Genomic DNA, 15,154 nt, shown 5'->3' with positions numbered 1-15,154 from the left:
AGAAAGAGACCAAGAAGTCCTTGCTGTAAGGGCAAGGTAATGGTAACTTCTAGTAAAAACTCATCCTTTGTCATGGATAGAATTTGTTTTTAAACATTAATAAAATGATCCAGAGCTTATCAAGCATTTCACTGACATTTTAGGCAAGTTAGCTACTGATATCTTTTATGAAATAGGCAGCCTATCAAGGACATTGTCCTGCTGTTTCCTAAACCACTTTTCAAACTTGGGTGGGGTTCCTACTCAATCCTCACACTGAGTATACTTAAAAACATTTTTCTTTTCCCCAACTTTGCTCTAGTAGTTTCTTATTGATAGTAGGACAGTTTAAGGAACATTGCCCCCCCAACATATATACACACATATATGTATATATACACATACACACATACATACATGCATATATACAGACACGTGTCCAAACACATTTCACAAGATTGTTACCATCTTTTGATGTGCTTTCAAATTAGTTTAAAAATTCCTAAATTACCATCTCAAGTCAGATTTACATTGAACTCTCCAAAGAGTCTACTCAGAAAGCTATAACTCCTATTCACCTTATAAACCATGCTTTGTTAGGGGAACTGACTGGGGTAGGAGGTGGGGGAGGTATCTAGGGTATAAAGGGGACAAGGACTAGATCTGTGATTTCATTGATATAAGGAATTCCTGAGAGGAAACTTCCAGCCAATACAGGACAGCACCTTCTCAGCAAATTACAGTCTTAGACTCATGCCCAGCCCTAGAGCACTCAAAGGAGGTTAAGTGACTTTCCCAGGGTCACACTGCCAGTGTGTATCTGTCTGTGTCTAATAAGGATCTTATGTCCAGCCATAACTAAGATAAATAAGATAATAGTAAATAGACAAATATAAGGAACCTCAGGGAAGATCTGGCAGCTAGGTGGCACAGTGGATATAGTGTTGGGATTAGAGTCAGAAAAATTCATCTTCCTGAGTTCAAATCTGGCCTCAGATACTTACAAGCTGTGTGACCCTGGGCAAGTTACTTAACCCTCTTTGCCTCAGTTTTGTCATCTGTAAAATGAGCTGGAGAAGGAAATGGCAAACCACTCCAGTATCTTTGCCAAAAAAACCCCCAAAACCCAAAAGGGGTCACAAAGAGTCAGACATGACTCAAAAAATAACTAAACAACAACAACAACAACAACAACAACAACAGGAGGATCTAATCAAATAAAATCACAGAATTATAGAAATGGAAGCAGTCTGAGGGATTCTCTATCCCAACTAGTATTTGAACATAGATTTAATAACCTCATATCAAATATTTGTATATATTTGATATATATAATTGAAATATATGTAATTCAACAGAAACTTAAGTATTAAATTAATATATTTAAATCGTAGATCTAATCACCTCATTTAAATGTTAATTAAAATTAAATTCCCCCTCCAAATATCTACAATTTTCAAAATTTCTAAAAAAAGAAAAAAATGCAAAACCTTAGAGTTGGAAGGGACTTCAAATACTATCTAGTTCAATTCATAGCTAAACAAGAATTCTGCCTGCCATCCCCATTTTTTTCCTACTTGAACAACTTCATTGGTGGGGAATTTACTACCCAATAAAGCAGCTTATTCTATTTCTGGACGTCCCCGAGTATTAAGAAGCTCTTCCTAATATTGAACAAAAATAATTTTCCACATAATTTCCCTCTGGAGATGCTCAGAATAAATCTAATTCCCTTTCCATTATTTTAAGATAGGTAGCAAATATGTTCCTTGCTAAGTCTCATCCTTTCCTGGTTGAATAATCCTAGATCCTTCAACCAGTTCTCATATGACATAGTTTCCATGCCTTTTATCATCCTGGCCATTCTTTTTTGAAGGTGTCCTGGTAAAATGAGGCACCATAAGGTGATTATAATATTTATTATGTGATCTTGTTAGTATAATCTCTTCACTTGGTAGAAGAAATTAAGACCCAGAAAAGTTAGTGAAAGTTAGTGATGTATCTACTCAGATAAGTAGTGGCATAAACTTTTATGATTAATTTTCATAAATACATAGAATTTTAGAGATAGGATAGAGCTCAATACCTTATGTAGTTCAACCCTCATTTCACAGATAAAAACATTAAAGTCTAACTAGATTAAACGACAAGTGTCTAAGGTCATACTCTTGCATTAATTAGTGCAAGAACTGGATTAAAACCCAGATCTCCACAGTCAAAAGTTAGTGCCCTTTCTACTACATCACTCTGCCTTTCTTTTACATAGACAAATGAATACAGACTGCTTTCTATACACTTTGGAGAATCAGATGGAACAATAATCTTATAACTTTATAGTGCCTTTTAACTTTGTAGAAACATTTTATTGTGTACTATCTCATTTGATTCTTGTGATAAGTGCAATGTTCTAAGAAAAAGATGATCAGTAATGTCAAAGGCTGCAGAGAAATCAAGAAAGATGAAGACTGAGAAGAGACCATCAGATTTTGGCAGTTAAGAAATTGTTAGTAATGTTGGAAAAAGTAGTTTTGGTTGAATGATGGGTTTGGAAATTAGACTGTAGAGATTTAAGAAGATAAGTGAGAAGAAAGGAAGTGGAGGCACCTAGTATAGATAGCTTTCTCAAGGAGCTTAGTTAGCCACAAAAGAGTGAAGAGATATGAGATGGTAGCTAGTAGGACTAAATAGATTATGTGAGAGTTTTTTTGAGGACGGAGGAGACATGGCCAGAAGAAAAACAGCGAGTAGACAAGGAGAGATTGAAAAAAAGTGAAAGAGTGAAGGTGACAGGAGGGTAATCTGCTTGAGAAGATGGGATAGAATGGGATCACTGATACATATAAAAGGGGCTTTTCTTTGCAAGGAGAAGGCTACTTCATTATATGAGACAGGGGAGAAGGAAGTGATAGTGGTAGAAGGCATATGAGTGATGAGACATGAGGAAGAGGGTAGAAGAGGGGGCTCTTGGTGGATGGCCTCAATTTTTTTTTGGTAAAATATAAGGCAAGATTCTCAGGTGAGAAGGTAGGGACCAGAGGAATTATAGGAGGTACAAGGAAGGATGAAAAGGATGGAAGAGTCACTACAGTGAGTGAGATGGCAAATGGGAAAATGAGAAGGGTAAAAAGATTACCTTGAAGCAGTGAGGACCCAGTTGAGATTATGTTACATAAATTTGTAGTGGATACAGTGAGCTCAGTTTCATGATTTTCTCCAGCTTTGTTCAGTAGTACATGTGTAGAAATGAGGCACCTGGTAGTGGGAGTCACCCTAGACTCAGGCTTGGCAGGACAAGACTGGCAGTACAAAGGGGCAAGGGATTGGAGAGAAGAAGAAAGTGTAGAGCTGAACTGGTTGTTGATGACATGGGTTCATCACTGGGAAAGGGAGACAAGGGTAGCTAGTTCAGCAGTGATGGGAAAAAACTGAGGAGTCAAGGACCTGGAGGTCATAGCGTGAATGAAGAATGAGACTTGGGGTTGCAAGGCAGTGGAAAATGTGTAATGGCTATAGAGTTTAATCAGGTAAGGGACTTCCAGAGTTCATGAATATGGAGGTGGTACATTTGTTAGTGTTGGCAAGATCAAGGGTATGACTATTTTTGTGTGTGGCTGAAGTGCAATGCAGGAATAAGTAGACAAAGAGAAATGAGAAAGCTGTGCAACTGGGGAATTAGGGTGCTTAGGATTTAGGATTATCAATATATATGTTGAAATCTTCTAGTATGAGAGTAGGAATTGAGAAGGATAAAAAAACTATGAGCCAGGCATTGTACTCATCGGGGATATAAGGCAAGCATCCTAGAAGTAGGGAGACAGCAGCTACCAGAATTTTGAATGGCTGGTAGATATGGATTGAGTGAACCTCAAAGGAGGAGAAGTTACCAAATGATAGTAGTAGAGGAAGAACCTGGAAGTGGCAATAGGGAACAAGGAGTATTCTAACTCCCCTACCTGGTCTGCTGGGTTGGGGAATGAGTGAAAATGCTCCACTAAATCATCTAAGTGTGTCCTCAATGCCTATCCTCGTTGAGTAAGCCAAGAAAACATCCTTTTATTAACTGTTGAATAATCTACAAGTATCTCATTTTGTGCTGGGCAGCTAGGGGGTGCAGTGAATAGAATGTAGGGCCTGAAGTCAGGGAGATCTGAATTCAAATTTGGTTTCTGACATTAGCTGTGTCAGCCTGGGCAAGTTACTTAACTTTGTTTGCCTCCATTTTCTCATCTGTAAAATGAGCTGGAGAAAGAAATGGCAAACCACTCCAGTATCTTTGCCAAGAAAACCCTAAACAGGGTCATGAAGAGTAAGACACGACTGAACAATAACAAACAACAATCTCATTTTGTTCCATAAGTAAACCGAAACTACTAGGGGACTGGCCTAACACAGAACAAACCTCACAACAACCTCGTAAGTTGCTTCCCCTTAAACATGAGCAAATCAAGTCAGGGAGAGGTTAAGAAACTTGTACAGAGTCATATACCTAGGTAATGACTATCAGGAGTAGTGTGAGGCTCTGAACTCCCCAGACCAGTTTTAATGGGAGGATCACAGAAGTCCCTGCTATTGCTAGTGCTTTTAATTTTGGAGACCCAGCTGCCAGAAGCTCCATATGCTGTAATTGGTTTCAATTCAAAGAAGCCAAGGAAATAAATCTCACATCCATAAGACTCATAAAAAAAGTCCTTAGTTATGGGAGACGAGAAGAATAGGGAAAACATAAATAAAGTAAACGAGATGCAATTCATAACCCAACTTAAATAAAAAGCTCCCCCTAAATTTACATCCTAATGTTTCCACATAATGAGTCAATTAATCTTCTAATGCTTTATAAAAGTAAAAACCACCACAGGAACAGCTGGTTTCAATGTTAAAGCTAATTAGGAAAAGACATTAAGATGAGAGAAGTACTTATCTTACATTTAGCTCAAGAAGAAAGAAGTGTGTTCATGCATACATGCTTATAGGTAAATATACAAAGGAAGAGAAAATAAATTGTAAATTACTTTTACCTCCTGTAACCAGATTTGCTTGTGTCCAAGCATGTGTTCAGGTAAAGGAGGTTTTCCTGACCTGTGGAAGAAACAGCAAAACACCAAGTCTTACTGTGTGGAGACACTAGATCAATGCATCACACGACCACTGGATCAAGAGCTATATGGAACTTTAGAAATTGTTCATAGGTTTAGTGCTGGGTTTGCTGAAGCTGGATTATTTTGAGGAACTGTTTGTTAAATTTTCCCTGTGAGCATTTGTAGCTCAGAAACTGGCAAATGCTAAAAAGCAGGGCTTAATTTATTGTTTGGTCTAGATGTAAGAAAGGGATGGAGAAAATGTTAATAACGCATATTTAAAAGTGTGTGGTTCATAATTACCCTCCTCCTATCCCCTCCCCCCTTCCAGCCAGCTGTTAAACTTTTATCAGCACATCCTTGGCTGGAATGAACTTTAGATGGTAATTTAGTTCAACTCTTTTGTAGTAACATAGGTTTAGAGTTGAGACAAACCATAGTGATTATCTAGTCCAATCCCCTATTTTTACAGTTGAGGAAACTGAGACCAAAGGGTCAAAGGGTAAAGTGTCTTAGCCTTGGTCACACAGGTTATCAAGTAGAGAATTTAAACTTAGGTTTTCTGGTTTCAAATCCAGTTTGTGCAACAAACAACTTCTTTATTTTACATATTAGGAAACTGAGGTCCAAAGAGGTTGTGACTTGCTCAAGGTCACACTGGTAGTAAGTACCAGAGTCACAATTCAGACTGAGTTCTTCTGATTCTATATATAGTACTCTCTTCTCTTTAAATATTTTTATTGATACTATAAATCTTAGGACTGAATTCATTAAATATTCTTGACATTTGACCATTATAAAGGGACAACCTACAATTAGTCATAAGAAAACTTTCTTATCTCCTCCAGAATAATATGCTACTTTGACTGATTAGCTGCATTTAAACACACAGATACATATACATATGCATATGCATATACATATACATATACATCAGAATGCTATGGTATTTAGAGAGATTCCTGAAGATACCCAAATTAGGCAAAGTGGGATGGAAAGATTTGAAAAATTTAGCAATATAGGGGTAAACAAAAACCTTCTTTAAGAAACAGGTGAAGGTTTAGGTCTTAATAATCTGGACTGCATGCTGTCATAGTCCAGCTTCATATGACAGATATAATTGTTGCAGAAGTCTTGTGGAGTGTATTGGTCTTAGAATTTAGAAGACCTAGGTCCAAATCCTGACTCTTATACTTAGCTTATGACCATGGGAAAGTCAGGTAAATTCTCAGAAACTCAGTATCCTCATTCGTATATTGAGAATAATGCCTGTAGTACCAAACTTTTTGTTGTTGTTCAGTCATTTTTTTCAGTTGTGCCTGACTCTTTGTAACCCCATTTGGGGTTTTTCTGGTAAAGATACTGGAATGGTTTGCAATTTCCTTCTCCACCTCATTTTACAGGTGAGGAAACTGAGGCAAACAGGATTAAGTGACTTGCCCAGGATCAGGGTTGTTAAAAGACTCAAATGAGATGATGTATATAAAGAGTTATATAAATGTTAATGTTATTATTGTTCCTTGTTGCATTTGACTATAAACAGCCCTTTCCTCCAGGATTTTTAACAGATGGGTTTAATTGAAAAAACCTAATCTGATCCAGGCATGAAGGTAGCTACTGTGGAACTCCTTTATAATAGTATAGAAAACTCATTGAAGAATGATAGGCTTCAGGAAAGGTTCTGTCCTGTTTATTGGTTTCTTCTCTTATTGCTCATGTAATGAGAGCCCTCTGGTGGTCAAGAAGGACCACAACTCAGGCTTCTATCTTTATCCTTGGTCAATCACCAATTAGCATTTATTAAGCCTTGGCAGGGCACTAAGCTCTGGAGATACAAAGAAAAGAAAAACAAAAAACAAACAACAACAACAACAAAAACACATCAAGAAACTTCCAAAACAGTCTCTGTTCTTAAGAAGCTCATACTAAAGGAAAAGAAATTTTAGGGAAATTTTGAAGGGATCAGTAGCTGCTAAATGAGATTCTGAACAATTCTTTACCAATTCTTGAAAAAGAGAAGGTGTGTATGTGTGTGTGTGTGTGTGTGTGTGTGTGTGTCTGTGTTAAGGTGTGGGATATTGGAGGTGGGGAAGGGCAAGAAAGGGAAGCTTTCTTAAAACAGGACTTCTTTGGAGGACGATAAAGACAACAGACAACAAATATAAAAGAAAAATCTATTTCCAAGTGAAAAAATGAATTGTTTCTCTGGGGAATGTTAGCACAGGTATGATTCCTGCTATTGGGTTGGCTAATGGTGGTGAATTGCTTGAACTTGGGAGTTCTGAGCTGCAGTGGGCTTAACTGATCAGATGTCTGAGCTAAGTCTGGCAACAGTATGGTGAGCCCCTGAGAACAGAGGACCACTGGGCTAAGGAGAGTTGAACCCAGTTGTGTGCTAATAAATAGGAAACAATTGGCTCTAAGGGGAAAAAAGTATGAACAGCATATTTAAATTAATCTGCATTACTAAAATTTTCTCCATCACTTTCTTGAGTGGAGACAATCAGCAGAACAGTAAATTAAGTCCTGATTTGTAGAGTCTGTGGATTTCTGACATGTAAATGTTTACATTGAAAATTTAACAATCAGCTCTAGCCTGTAGTAACTGACTCCAGCCTATTCTTGGTCAAACAGCCCCAATCTGAACCATGCTAAGTAGTAGTAGGATCATTCTTGTGAATGGCTGCTTCACGTCTAACCCGAGTGACACAGGGAAATCCAGTTTCAAAAAAAAAAAATTCCATGTACAACTCAGAGAGGCAACATAAAGTATTGAGAAGGGATTGGGAACCAAGAGGACCTGGGCTTAGTCTTGTCTCTGACTTGCTAGATGTAGCTTTTCAAAGTCACCTACCTTCTCTAAGACATGGTTTCCTTCTCTATAAAAATGAGAGACAGTAGGTAGATGGATGAGATGGTCGAGAAGGTCTTTTCTAGCCCTGATGTTATGTTCCTAACATAACCGCTTATAAAATCCCTGAGTTGGAAGGGACTTTAGAGCCCATCTAGTCCAACTCATACCTGAATAAGAATCCCCTTTATAAAAATGCCTGGCATGTGGTCCTCCAGCCTTTGCTTGAAGACGTCAGTGAGGGTAAACCCCACTGTCTCCTGAGATAATCCCTTCCAGTTTGAGGTCTCTCTAATTGTTAGAAATTCTTTAAAAAATTTAACTGACATTTATTTTTTTGTTTTGTTTTTAATAATTAATTAATTTACTTTTAGTTTTCAACATTCACTTCCATAAGATTTTGAGTTTTAAATTTTCTCCCCCTCCTTCTCCCTCCCCCTCCCCAAGATGCTGTGCAATCTGATATAGGCTCTACTTATACATTCATATTAAGTGTATGTTCACATTAGTTAAGTGACATTTATTAAGCACTTACTATGTCCCAGGTACTTTATAAATATTGTCTCATGTTATCCTAACCCTGGGAGGTAGGTGCTATTATTATCCTCATTTTTCATTGAGGAAACTGAGGTAGACAGAAATTAAGTAAGTGACTTGTACAGGGTCACACAGCTAGTAAGTGTCTCAGCTTACGTTTGATCTCAGGTCTTCCTGACTCCAAGTCTAGAGCTTTATGATCACATCACTCAGCTGCCTATTGGAAGGAAGCTGAAATCTGCTTCTTTGCAATTTCTACTTATTGCTCAATTTAAAGGGTTCCAGGATCTTGAAACAAGACTGCTCCAGGGCTCCAGAACAGCAAAAAACAAAAACAAAAAACAACACAAAAAAACCCTAAACCAAATCAAAATAAAGCAAAAAACCTTCTGTCTAGTTATACTCCAATTTTGCACAGCTAATAAAATAAAACTGAGAATCTGGGGTCCATGTGGCATCTGGGAAAAATTTTAAATGTAACTTAATGGTCACAGGCATACTTTTCATCATACCCACCAGCAACTGGATTTAAGATTATAGATTTAGAGCTGGAAAGGACCTCAGAGGTCATCTAGTCCAGGCTTCCCGTTTTACAGATGAGGAAATTGAAGCCCAGAGAGGGAAAATAACTTCTCGAAAGTCATAGAGGTAATAAGTAACAGAGCCAGGAACCAAATCCAAGTCCTCGAATTACAAATCCAGCATTCTTTCCATTGAACCACATTGAATGCATTGTATGCTAAAGCAGATGAGCAAATGCATCCTATATTGTGCCCATCTGCCTGCTATCCTTTACTGGCCCAAAACTGTCACCATGACAACAGCTTTACTGAAAAGTTATAAGCTTCCTCCCTCCCACAGGCCTCACGATTATGATTACGGATGCAGCTGTGCTTGTTTAATTGCAGGAAAACCCTTTCTCGCACATCCCTTAAATTCATGTTTCCAAACAACATTAAAATAGCAGTTAACAGGTCAGGAAGTCTGGGAGTGTGAGTGGAACAGGAGCAAGCAGGATGGGTCCCCGCATCCTTCAGGGAGCCAGAAAAATGAAGTGGGGTTCCTGGATTTATTTTACCAGCTAGTTCTATATCTTCATTGTGCCGCTGTGAAAAAAAAAAAAAGATCCTATTTCCCTTTCCACATGTGGTCATGTTCACTTCAGAAATTCATGCAGAGTGAAGAAGCTTTGAGAAGTCATATATTTCATTTTTTTGTCTTTAGTCAGGGTTTAGCTCTCATTCATTACAAATAGGAGGTCCTTTAAAAAAAATTCTGTATCCAAACATCAGAAAAGGAGCATTTTCATGCACAGAGCAGAGCAAAAAAAAAGGATTCTATATGAAACTGCAAATAGGTAGGTGCCTTTAAATTAAAGCAGGAGTTCTTAACCTGGTTGTTTTTTTAAATATTTTGATAACTGTTTCTTGTAACCCTATGTGTTGTTTTATACATTAAAAGACATTATTCTTTTTAAAAATATGTTTAATTTATTATATTTTTAAAAGCAAACTGTAAAATAATAAATTTTCACATTTTCATACATAATCTTTTTTTCTGACCCACTTTGTATGGAAACGTTCTTGTTTTGTAAAAAACATTATTCATGAAGATGTATGTAGGTTTCATCAGACTACCAAAGGGAGAAAAAAACTCAGTCCATGGGCAGCAATGGCATTTGACAAATGATTGTCCTACAAATAATGGCACTAGCAACAAAGTTCAACTACTAATATTTATTTATTTCAAGGATTTGTGAATTCATTGGTATAGGTACTACTGTTGCAAATTCCAGCCCTTCTGTGTTTTAGTATATTGATTAATAACTTGCTTTTGAGGCAGCTAGTTATAACAGTGGATAAAGTATTGAACATAGAGTCAGGATGATCTAATTTCAAATCCAGCCTCAGATACTTATTAGTTGGATGATCCTGGGCAAGTCATTTAACCTCTTCCTGCCTCAGTTGTCTTAATTATAAAATGGGGATAACAATGGGCATAATAGATGAGGATAATAAAAAGTACCATGTCACAAGGTTGTTGTGAGGATTACATAAGATAATATTAGTAAAGTGCTTAGCACAGTGCCTGGCACATAGGAAGTATTTAATAAATGCTTATTCCCTTTTCTTCTCCATCCTCTTCTCTAAATCATCGTCAGATAGGAATGAACCTATCCAAATTTAGCTAGGCGGCGTGTTTTCAGCCTAGCAAAATTAACTTCAAAACAAAACCAAAGTAGGAGTTTATTTCAAAGTTATAAAATTTTGAAAGTAACTCAAATTCCCTTTGACCCAGAAATACCACTACTAGGTCTGTATCCCAAAGAGATTTATGAAAGAGATGTATGAAAATCTTTATAGCAGCTCTTTTCGTGGTGGCAAAGAAATTGAGGGGATGCCCATTAATTGGGGAATGACTGAACAAGTTGAGGCATATGATTGTGATGGAATACTATTGTGCTACAAGAAGTGACAAGCAAGATGCTTTCAGAAAAACTTGGAAAGTGAAGTGAGCAGAACCAGAGAACATTTTTCCCAGTAACAGCAATATTGTACAATGATCAACTAAGACTGACTTAGTTATTTCAGCAATTCTGTAGGACTTATGATGAAAAATGCTGTCTACCTCCAGAGAAAGAATTGATGGAGTCTGAATGCTGATTGAATCATACTTTCTAAAACTTTCTTTTTATTTTTCTTTGGTGTTTTTTTTTTTTTTTTTGGTCTGTGTTTTTGTTTACAACATGGCTAACATGGAAATATGTGTTTTGTATGACTGCGCATTTATAGTCTTCATCAAATTGTTTGCCTTCTCAGGGATGAATGGAGGGAGAAAGAGAATTGGGAACTCAAAATTTTAAAAAATGAACGCTAAAAATTGTCTTCACATGTAATTTGAAAAAAAAATTTCATGAAAAAAGAAAGTAACTCAAATAATAGTCCTTATATCAAGTTACCTTACAAAAGTTTTAAAAATATCTAGAAGGCTTAAGAATCATGACAAGACTTATGAGATACATGTGAAAGTGACTAAGGATGAATCAATATTAAAATATTTATGTATATTTATATATGTGTATATATGCATATTTATATGTGTATTTATACATATACATACATATATATGTACATATATAAATGTAAGTATAGAAAATAGGTGTCCCAACTGAAAATAAAGCAGTGCTTCCTACTTCACACTTGGTCATCACTAGTTCAATAGCAAGCCTGAAAAATTAGTTAAAATTAGTCTCACTTAGGATTTTTCACGGTTATTCTTCATTTAACTTTGTGTTGATGGTCACCATGTTTTGTACTTGTACAGTTCTTTTAAGAAGTGTTTTGCTGTACACAAAAATGGCTGACACAAACCATTGGCAGGACTGGACTCAAAGCTCTCCTAGTGTAGTAGGGCCTGCAGAGCTCATGCTCTGCTGGTTTTAATTTTTGAGAATGTAAGGTAATCTGCACAACACAATAAAGCAGGAAGTAGGATTTTAGCAAATTAAACTTTTTTTTTTTAATATTCTGTACCAACTACCAATTTTATCTCACATTGCAATTTCACCTTGAGGAGTAATGTGATCTTATCTATGGACAAAGCATAGTCAAAAGATGAGAATTTATTTTTTTAATTTAAGATGGAATTATGTAAGATAGAATTCTTAGTATGTCTGCTTTCTTCTCTGTAAAATGGGAACAATAATGCTTGCACTGTCTACCTCTCAGGGTTGTTGGGGAGAAAATGCTTTATAAACTTTAAAGTGCTATATGAATGTGAGTTATGATAAAATGTGAATTATTATCATTTAAGAAAAAAATCTGCTTCAGAGCCAGTTTTTCGTCTTTCATTCTTGCTCCAACTTTCCATTTCTATTTGTGCTAGTGCCACATTGAGGAATGCTTGAGGAGGAAATTGGCTTTCATGTATAGTGGTACCCCAAAGCTTTTGCTTACCTCCAAATCCAGGCCTCATTGCAAAATCATGGTCTTCTATGTGGAGAAGTTGATCATACTTGAATGGCCATACTTTTGTACTGTCTTTCTTCTTCATTTTAATTTCTTTTTTGCTGTAAAAAAAATGACAAACAAAAACAAGAACCAAAAATATCTTGAGATGTTATCATTCTCCTAAAATGGCTGACTTTAACTTATATAAGTGCATGCATTGCAAGATACTGTGAAAGAAGACCGCAGAAAGAATGGAAATTTATATTGTGGTATTCTGATGTTTACTGATTATTATCTTGGAGAGAAGGGATGAGGGAGCTAGTGGAGTAGAATTCCAGTCTGAATTCCATTGAATTTTGCCCAACTGAATATAGATCATATATTTTGCCTACAAATGTCCTCTGAAATAAGATGGGAGTAGTTTGAAATAAGAAAAATTAAATAGATTTGTTGTACCTCTATTCATTGCCCAAAGAGTGTGATATCAGTTTCTCTTTTTATTGCTAAAATTGGAGCCTTTCCTAAAATTGCCTTGGACACACATGAAATTTATGATCATTAGAAGAATATTAGAAACTAAGTCTGTATCTTCCTGTGTATGCCTCCACTTGTTACAAGGTTGTTGTTCAGTTGCTTTTCAGTCACATCAGACTCTTCGTGATCCCATTTGAGGTTTTTTGGCAAAGACACTGAAGAGGTTTGCCATTTTCTTGTCCAGCTCATTTCACAGATGAAGAAGCTGAGGCAAACATAAACTGATGCAAAGTAAACAGAACAAGGAAAAAAATGTAAAAAATGAACTACAGCAATGTAAGGGTATAGAACAACCACACCAAAATTTGAAACTGAACACTGTAATTGTAATGACCAAGCTTGGCCCCAAAGAAAAGATATGACAATGTACTGCCCAGCGTTCTTTGCATAGGTAAGGAACTATGTATATAGAATAATGCACCTGCCAGATTTGGCTAATATTGCTAACTTACTTTTTTTTTTCTTTTTTTCCTTCTTTGTTATAAGTGGTTTTCTGGGCAGTGAGAAGAAGGATCTATCTAAAAGAAAAATTAGGTAAAGACTTGTTCAGGATCACATGGCTAGTAAGTGTCTGAGGCTAGGTTTGAACTCAGGAAGGTGAGTCTTCCTGATTCCAGGCCTAGCACTCTATTCCCTGCACTACCTAGCATAGGTAGCAGTGTTAAGAGTTTTGAATAATGGGTATATCATTGTCAAATGTCCATGGAGGGGCAGGCATCTATATGAAGGGAATATTTAAAGTTGTGGTAGTGAATAAAATTGCCAAAGGAGGGAATGTAGAAAAAGAAAAGATGAGCAAAGAAAAACACGGGAAACACCCACCTTAAGAAGTCAGGAAGAGAGTAAAGAGCTAGAGATGGAGACTGATGAAGAACAGCTAGAAACACAAATCATAGTTCCAGAATGGAAAGGGCCCTTAGAAGTCATCAATACAGCTTCATCATTTTACAGAAGTGGAAACCAAGGCCCAGAGACATATAGTGATTTGCCCAAGATCACAAAAGCATTAAGTGGCAGAGGCAGGATTCAAACTCAGGCTCTATTATACAATTTCTTCTCTCCAATCTGTCTTTCATACTGTTGCCAGATCAACTTTCCTTATACATAGATCTAGTCTATGTTACTACTCTGCCCCAAAATTTTCAGCAGCTCTCCTTTGCTTAGTAAGAAAAGTTCATCCTCCTTAGAAGGGCATGAAAAAATGTCTTTTGTCTTTACCTAACTTTCATTTTTGATATATCCTTCTTCTCACTGCCCAGAAAACCACTTATAACAAAGAAGAAAAAAGAAAAAAAGACTAAGTTAGCAATATTAGCCAAGTCTGGCATGTGCATTATTCTGTATACTTAGTTCCTTACCCATGCAAAGAAAGCTGGGTAGTATATTGTCATACCTTTTCTTTGGGGTCAAGCTTGGTCATTACAATTACAGTGTTCAGTTTCAAATTTTGTTGTGGTTGTTCTATACCCTTACATTGTTGTAGTTCATTTTTTACATCGTTTTCCTCATTCTGTTTACTTTGCATCAGTTTATGTAAGTCTTCCTATGCCTCCCTGTATTCTTCATATTCATTGTTTCTAATAGTATAAGAAATATCTGGTCACATTCATATGTAAACCCCCCCCCCCCTTTTGGGGCTACTTTCCCATCTCTCACTTGAATTGGCAGGCTGAATCTCCAGAAAGTGGATGACTGCATCTCCCATTAGGAGGGTTTTGAGGGATAATCCTAAGTGCCTGGAGTCTCTAGTACTGTTGCTAACTGACCTTACTGAGGTACTTCCTATTTATCATTAGCCAGTGTGAATTAGTTTTTGGAAAAAAAGCATTTACTAAGTAAGTATACTGAAGATGATCATTATAGAAACATCTCCTTAAAATGTCCCATAAAAGCATCTCCTTGCACACCCAAAGCCCCTGGGGAAAGTGAGATCAAACTAAGAAAGAATTCATGTTTCCAAAGAACACACTCATAGCTCCTGGTTACTAGAAGTCTTATTTCTCCCTATATGAAATTCCTCTTAGGGATAACTCTCCTGGGCTCCAAAGATAGGTGCCCTTGTAGAAACCTAAAACTGCTTTTCCTTCATGTTTTCAGATGCTGCTATCAGCCTCTGTTTCTCTAGGGGCATTTCTATTAGCTCTGGTTGATACTGCTATTAATTCTAATGGGCACTACATATCTTCTGACTTTTTGAGTTGCTGGGGATAAAACAGGCTGCTGGGAAA

General features: G+C 36.8%; 1 protein-coding gene across 1 annotated transcript in view; it reads right to left on the bottom strand.

The window, feature by feature from the left end:
• GABRR3 (gamma-aminobutyric acid type A receptor rho3 subunit) overlaps positions 1-12,504 on the bottom strand; it is a gene marked incomplete at its 5' end in the record, with an annotated part of 61,150 nt that extends 48,646 nt beyond the window's left edge. The window contains one exon of the mRNA XM_027835392.1: positions 12,399-12,504. Coding sequence (XP_027691193.1) covers positions 12,399-12,504 — 106 coding nt within the window. The remainder of the gene's footprint in view (positions 1-12,398) is intronic.
• Between the last annotated feature and the right edge of the window lie 2,650 nt (positions 12,505-15,154).

Source organism: Vombatus ursinus, unplaced genomic scaffold (assembly GCF_900497805.2).
Source record: "Vombatus ursinus unplaced genomic scaffold, bare-nosed wombat genome assembly UNPS02014814.1, whole genome shotgun sequence".
NCBI lineage: Eukaryota > Metazoa > Chordata > Mammalia > Diprotodontia > Vombatidae > Vombatus > Vombatus ursinus.
The sequence above is the reverse complement of the archived record's forward strand: the minus strand, read 5'-3'. Positions and strand labels throughout refer to the sequence as shown.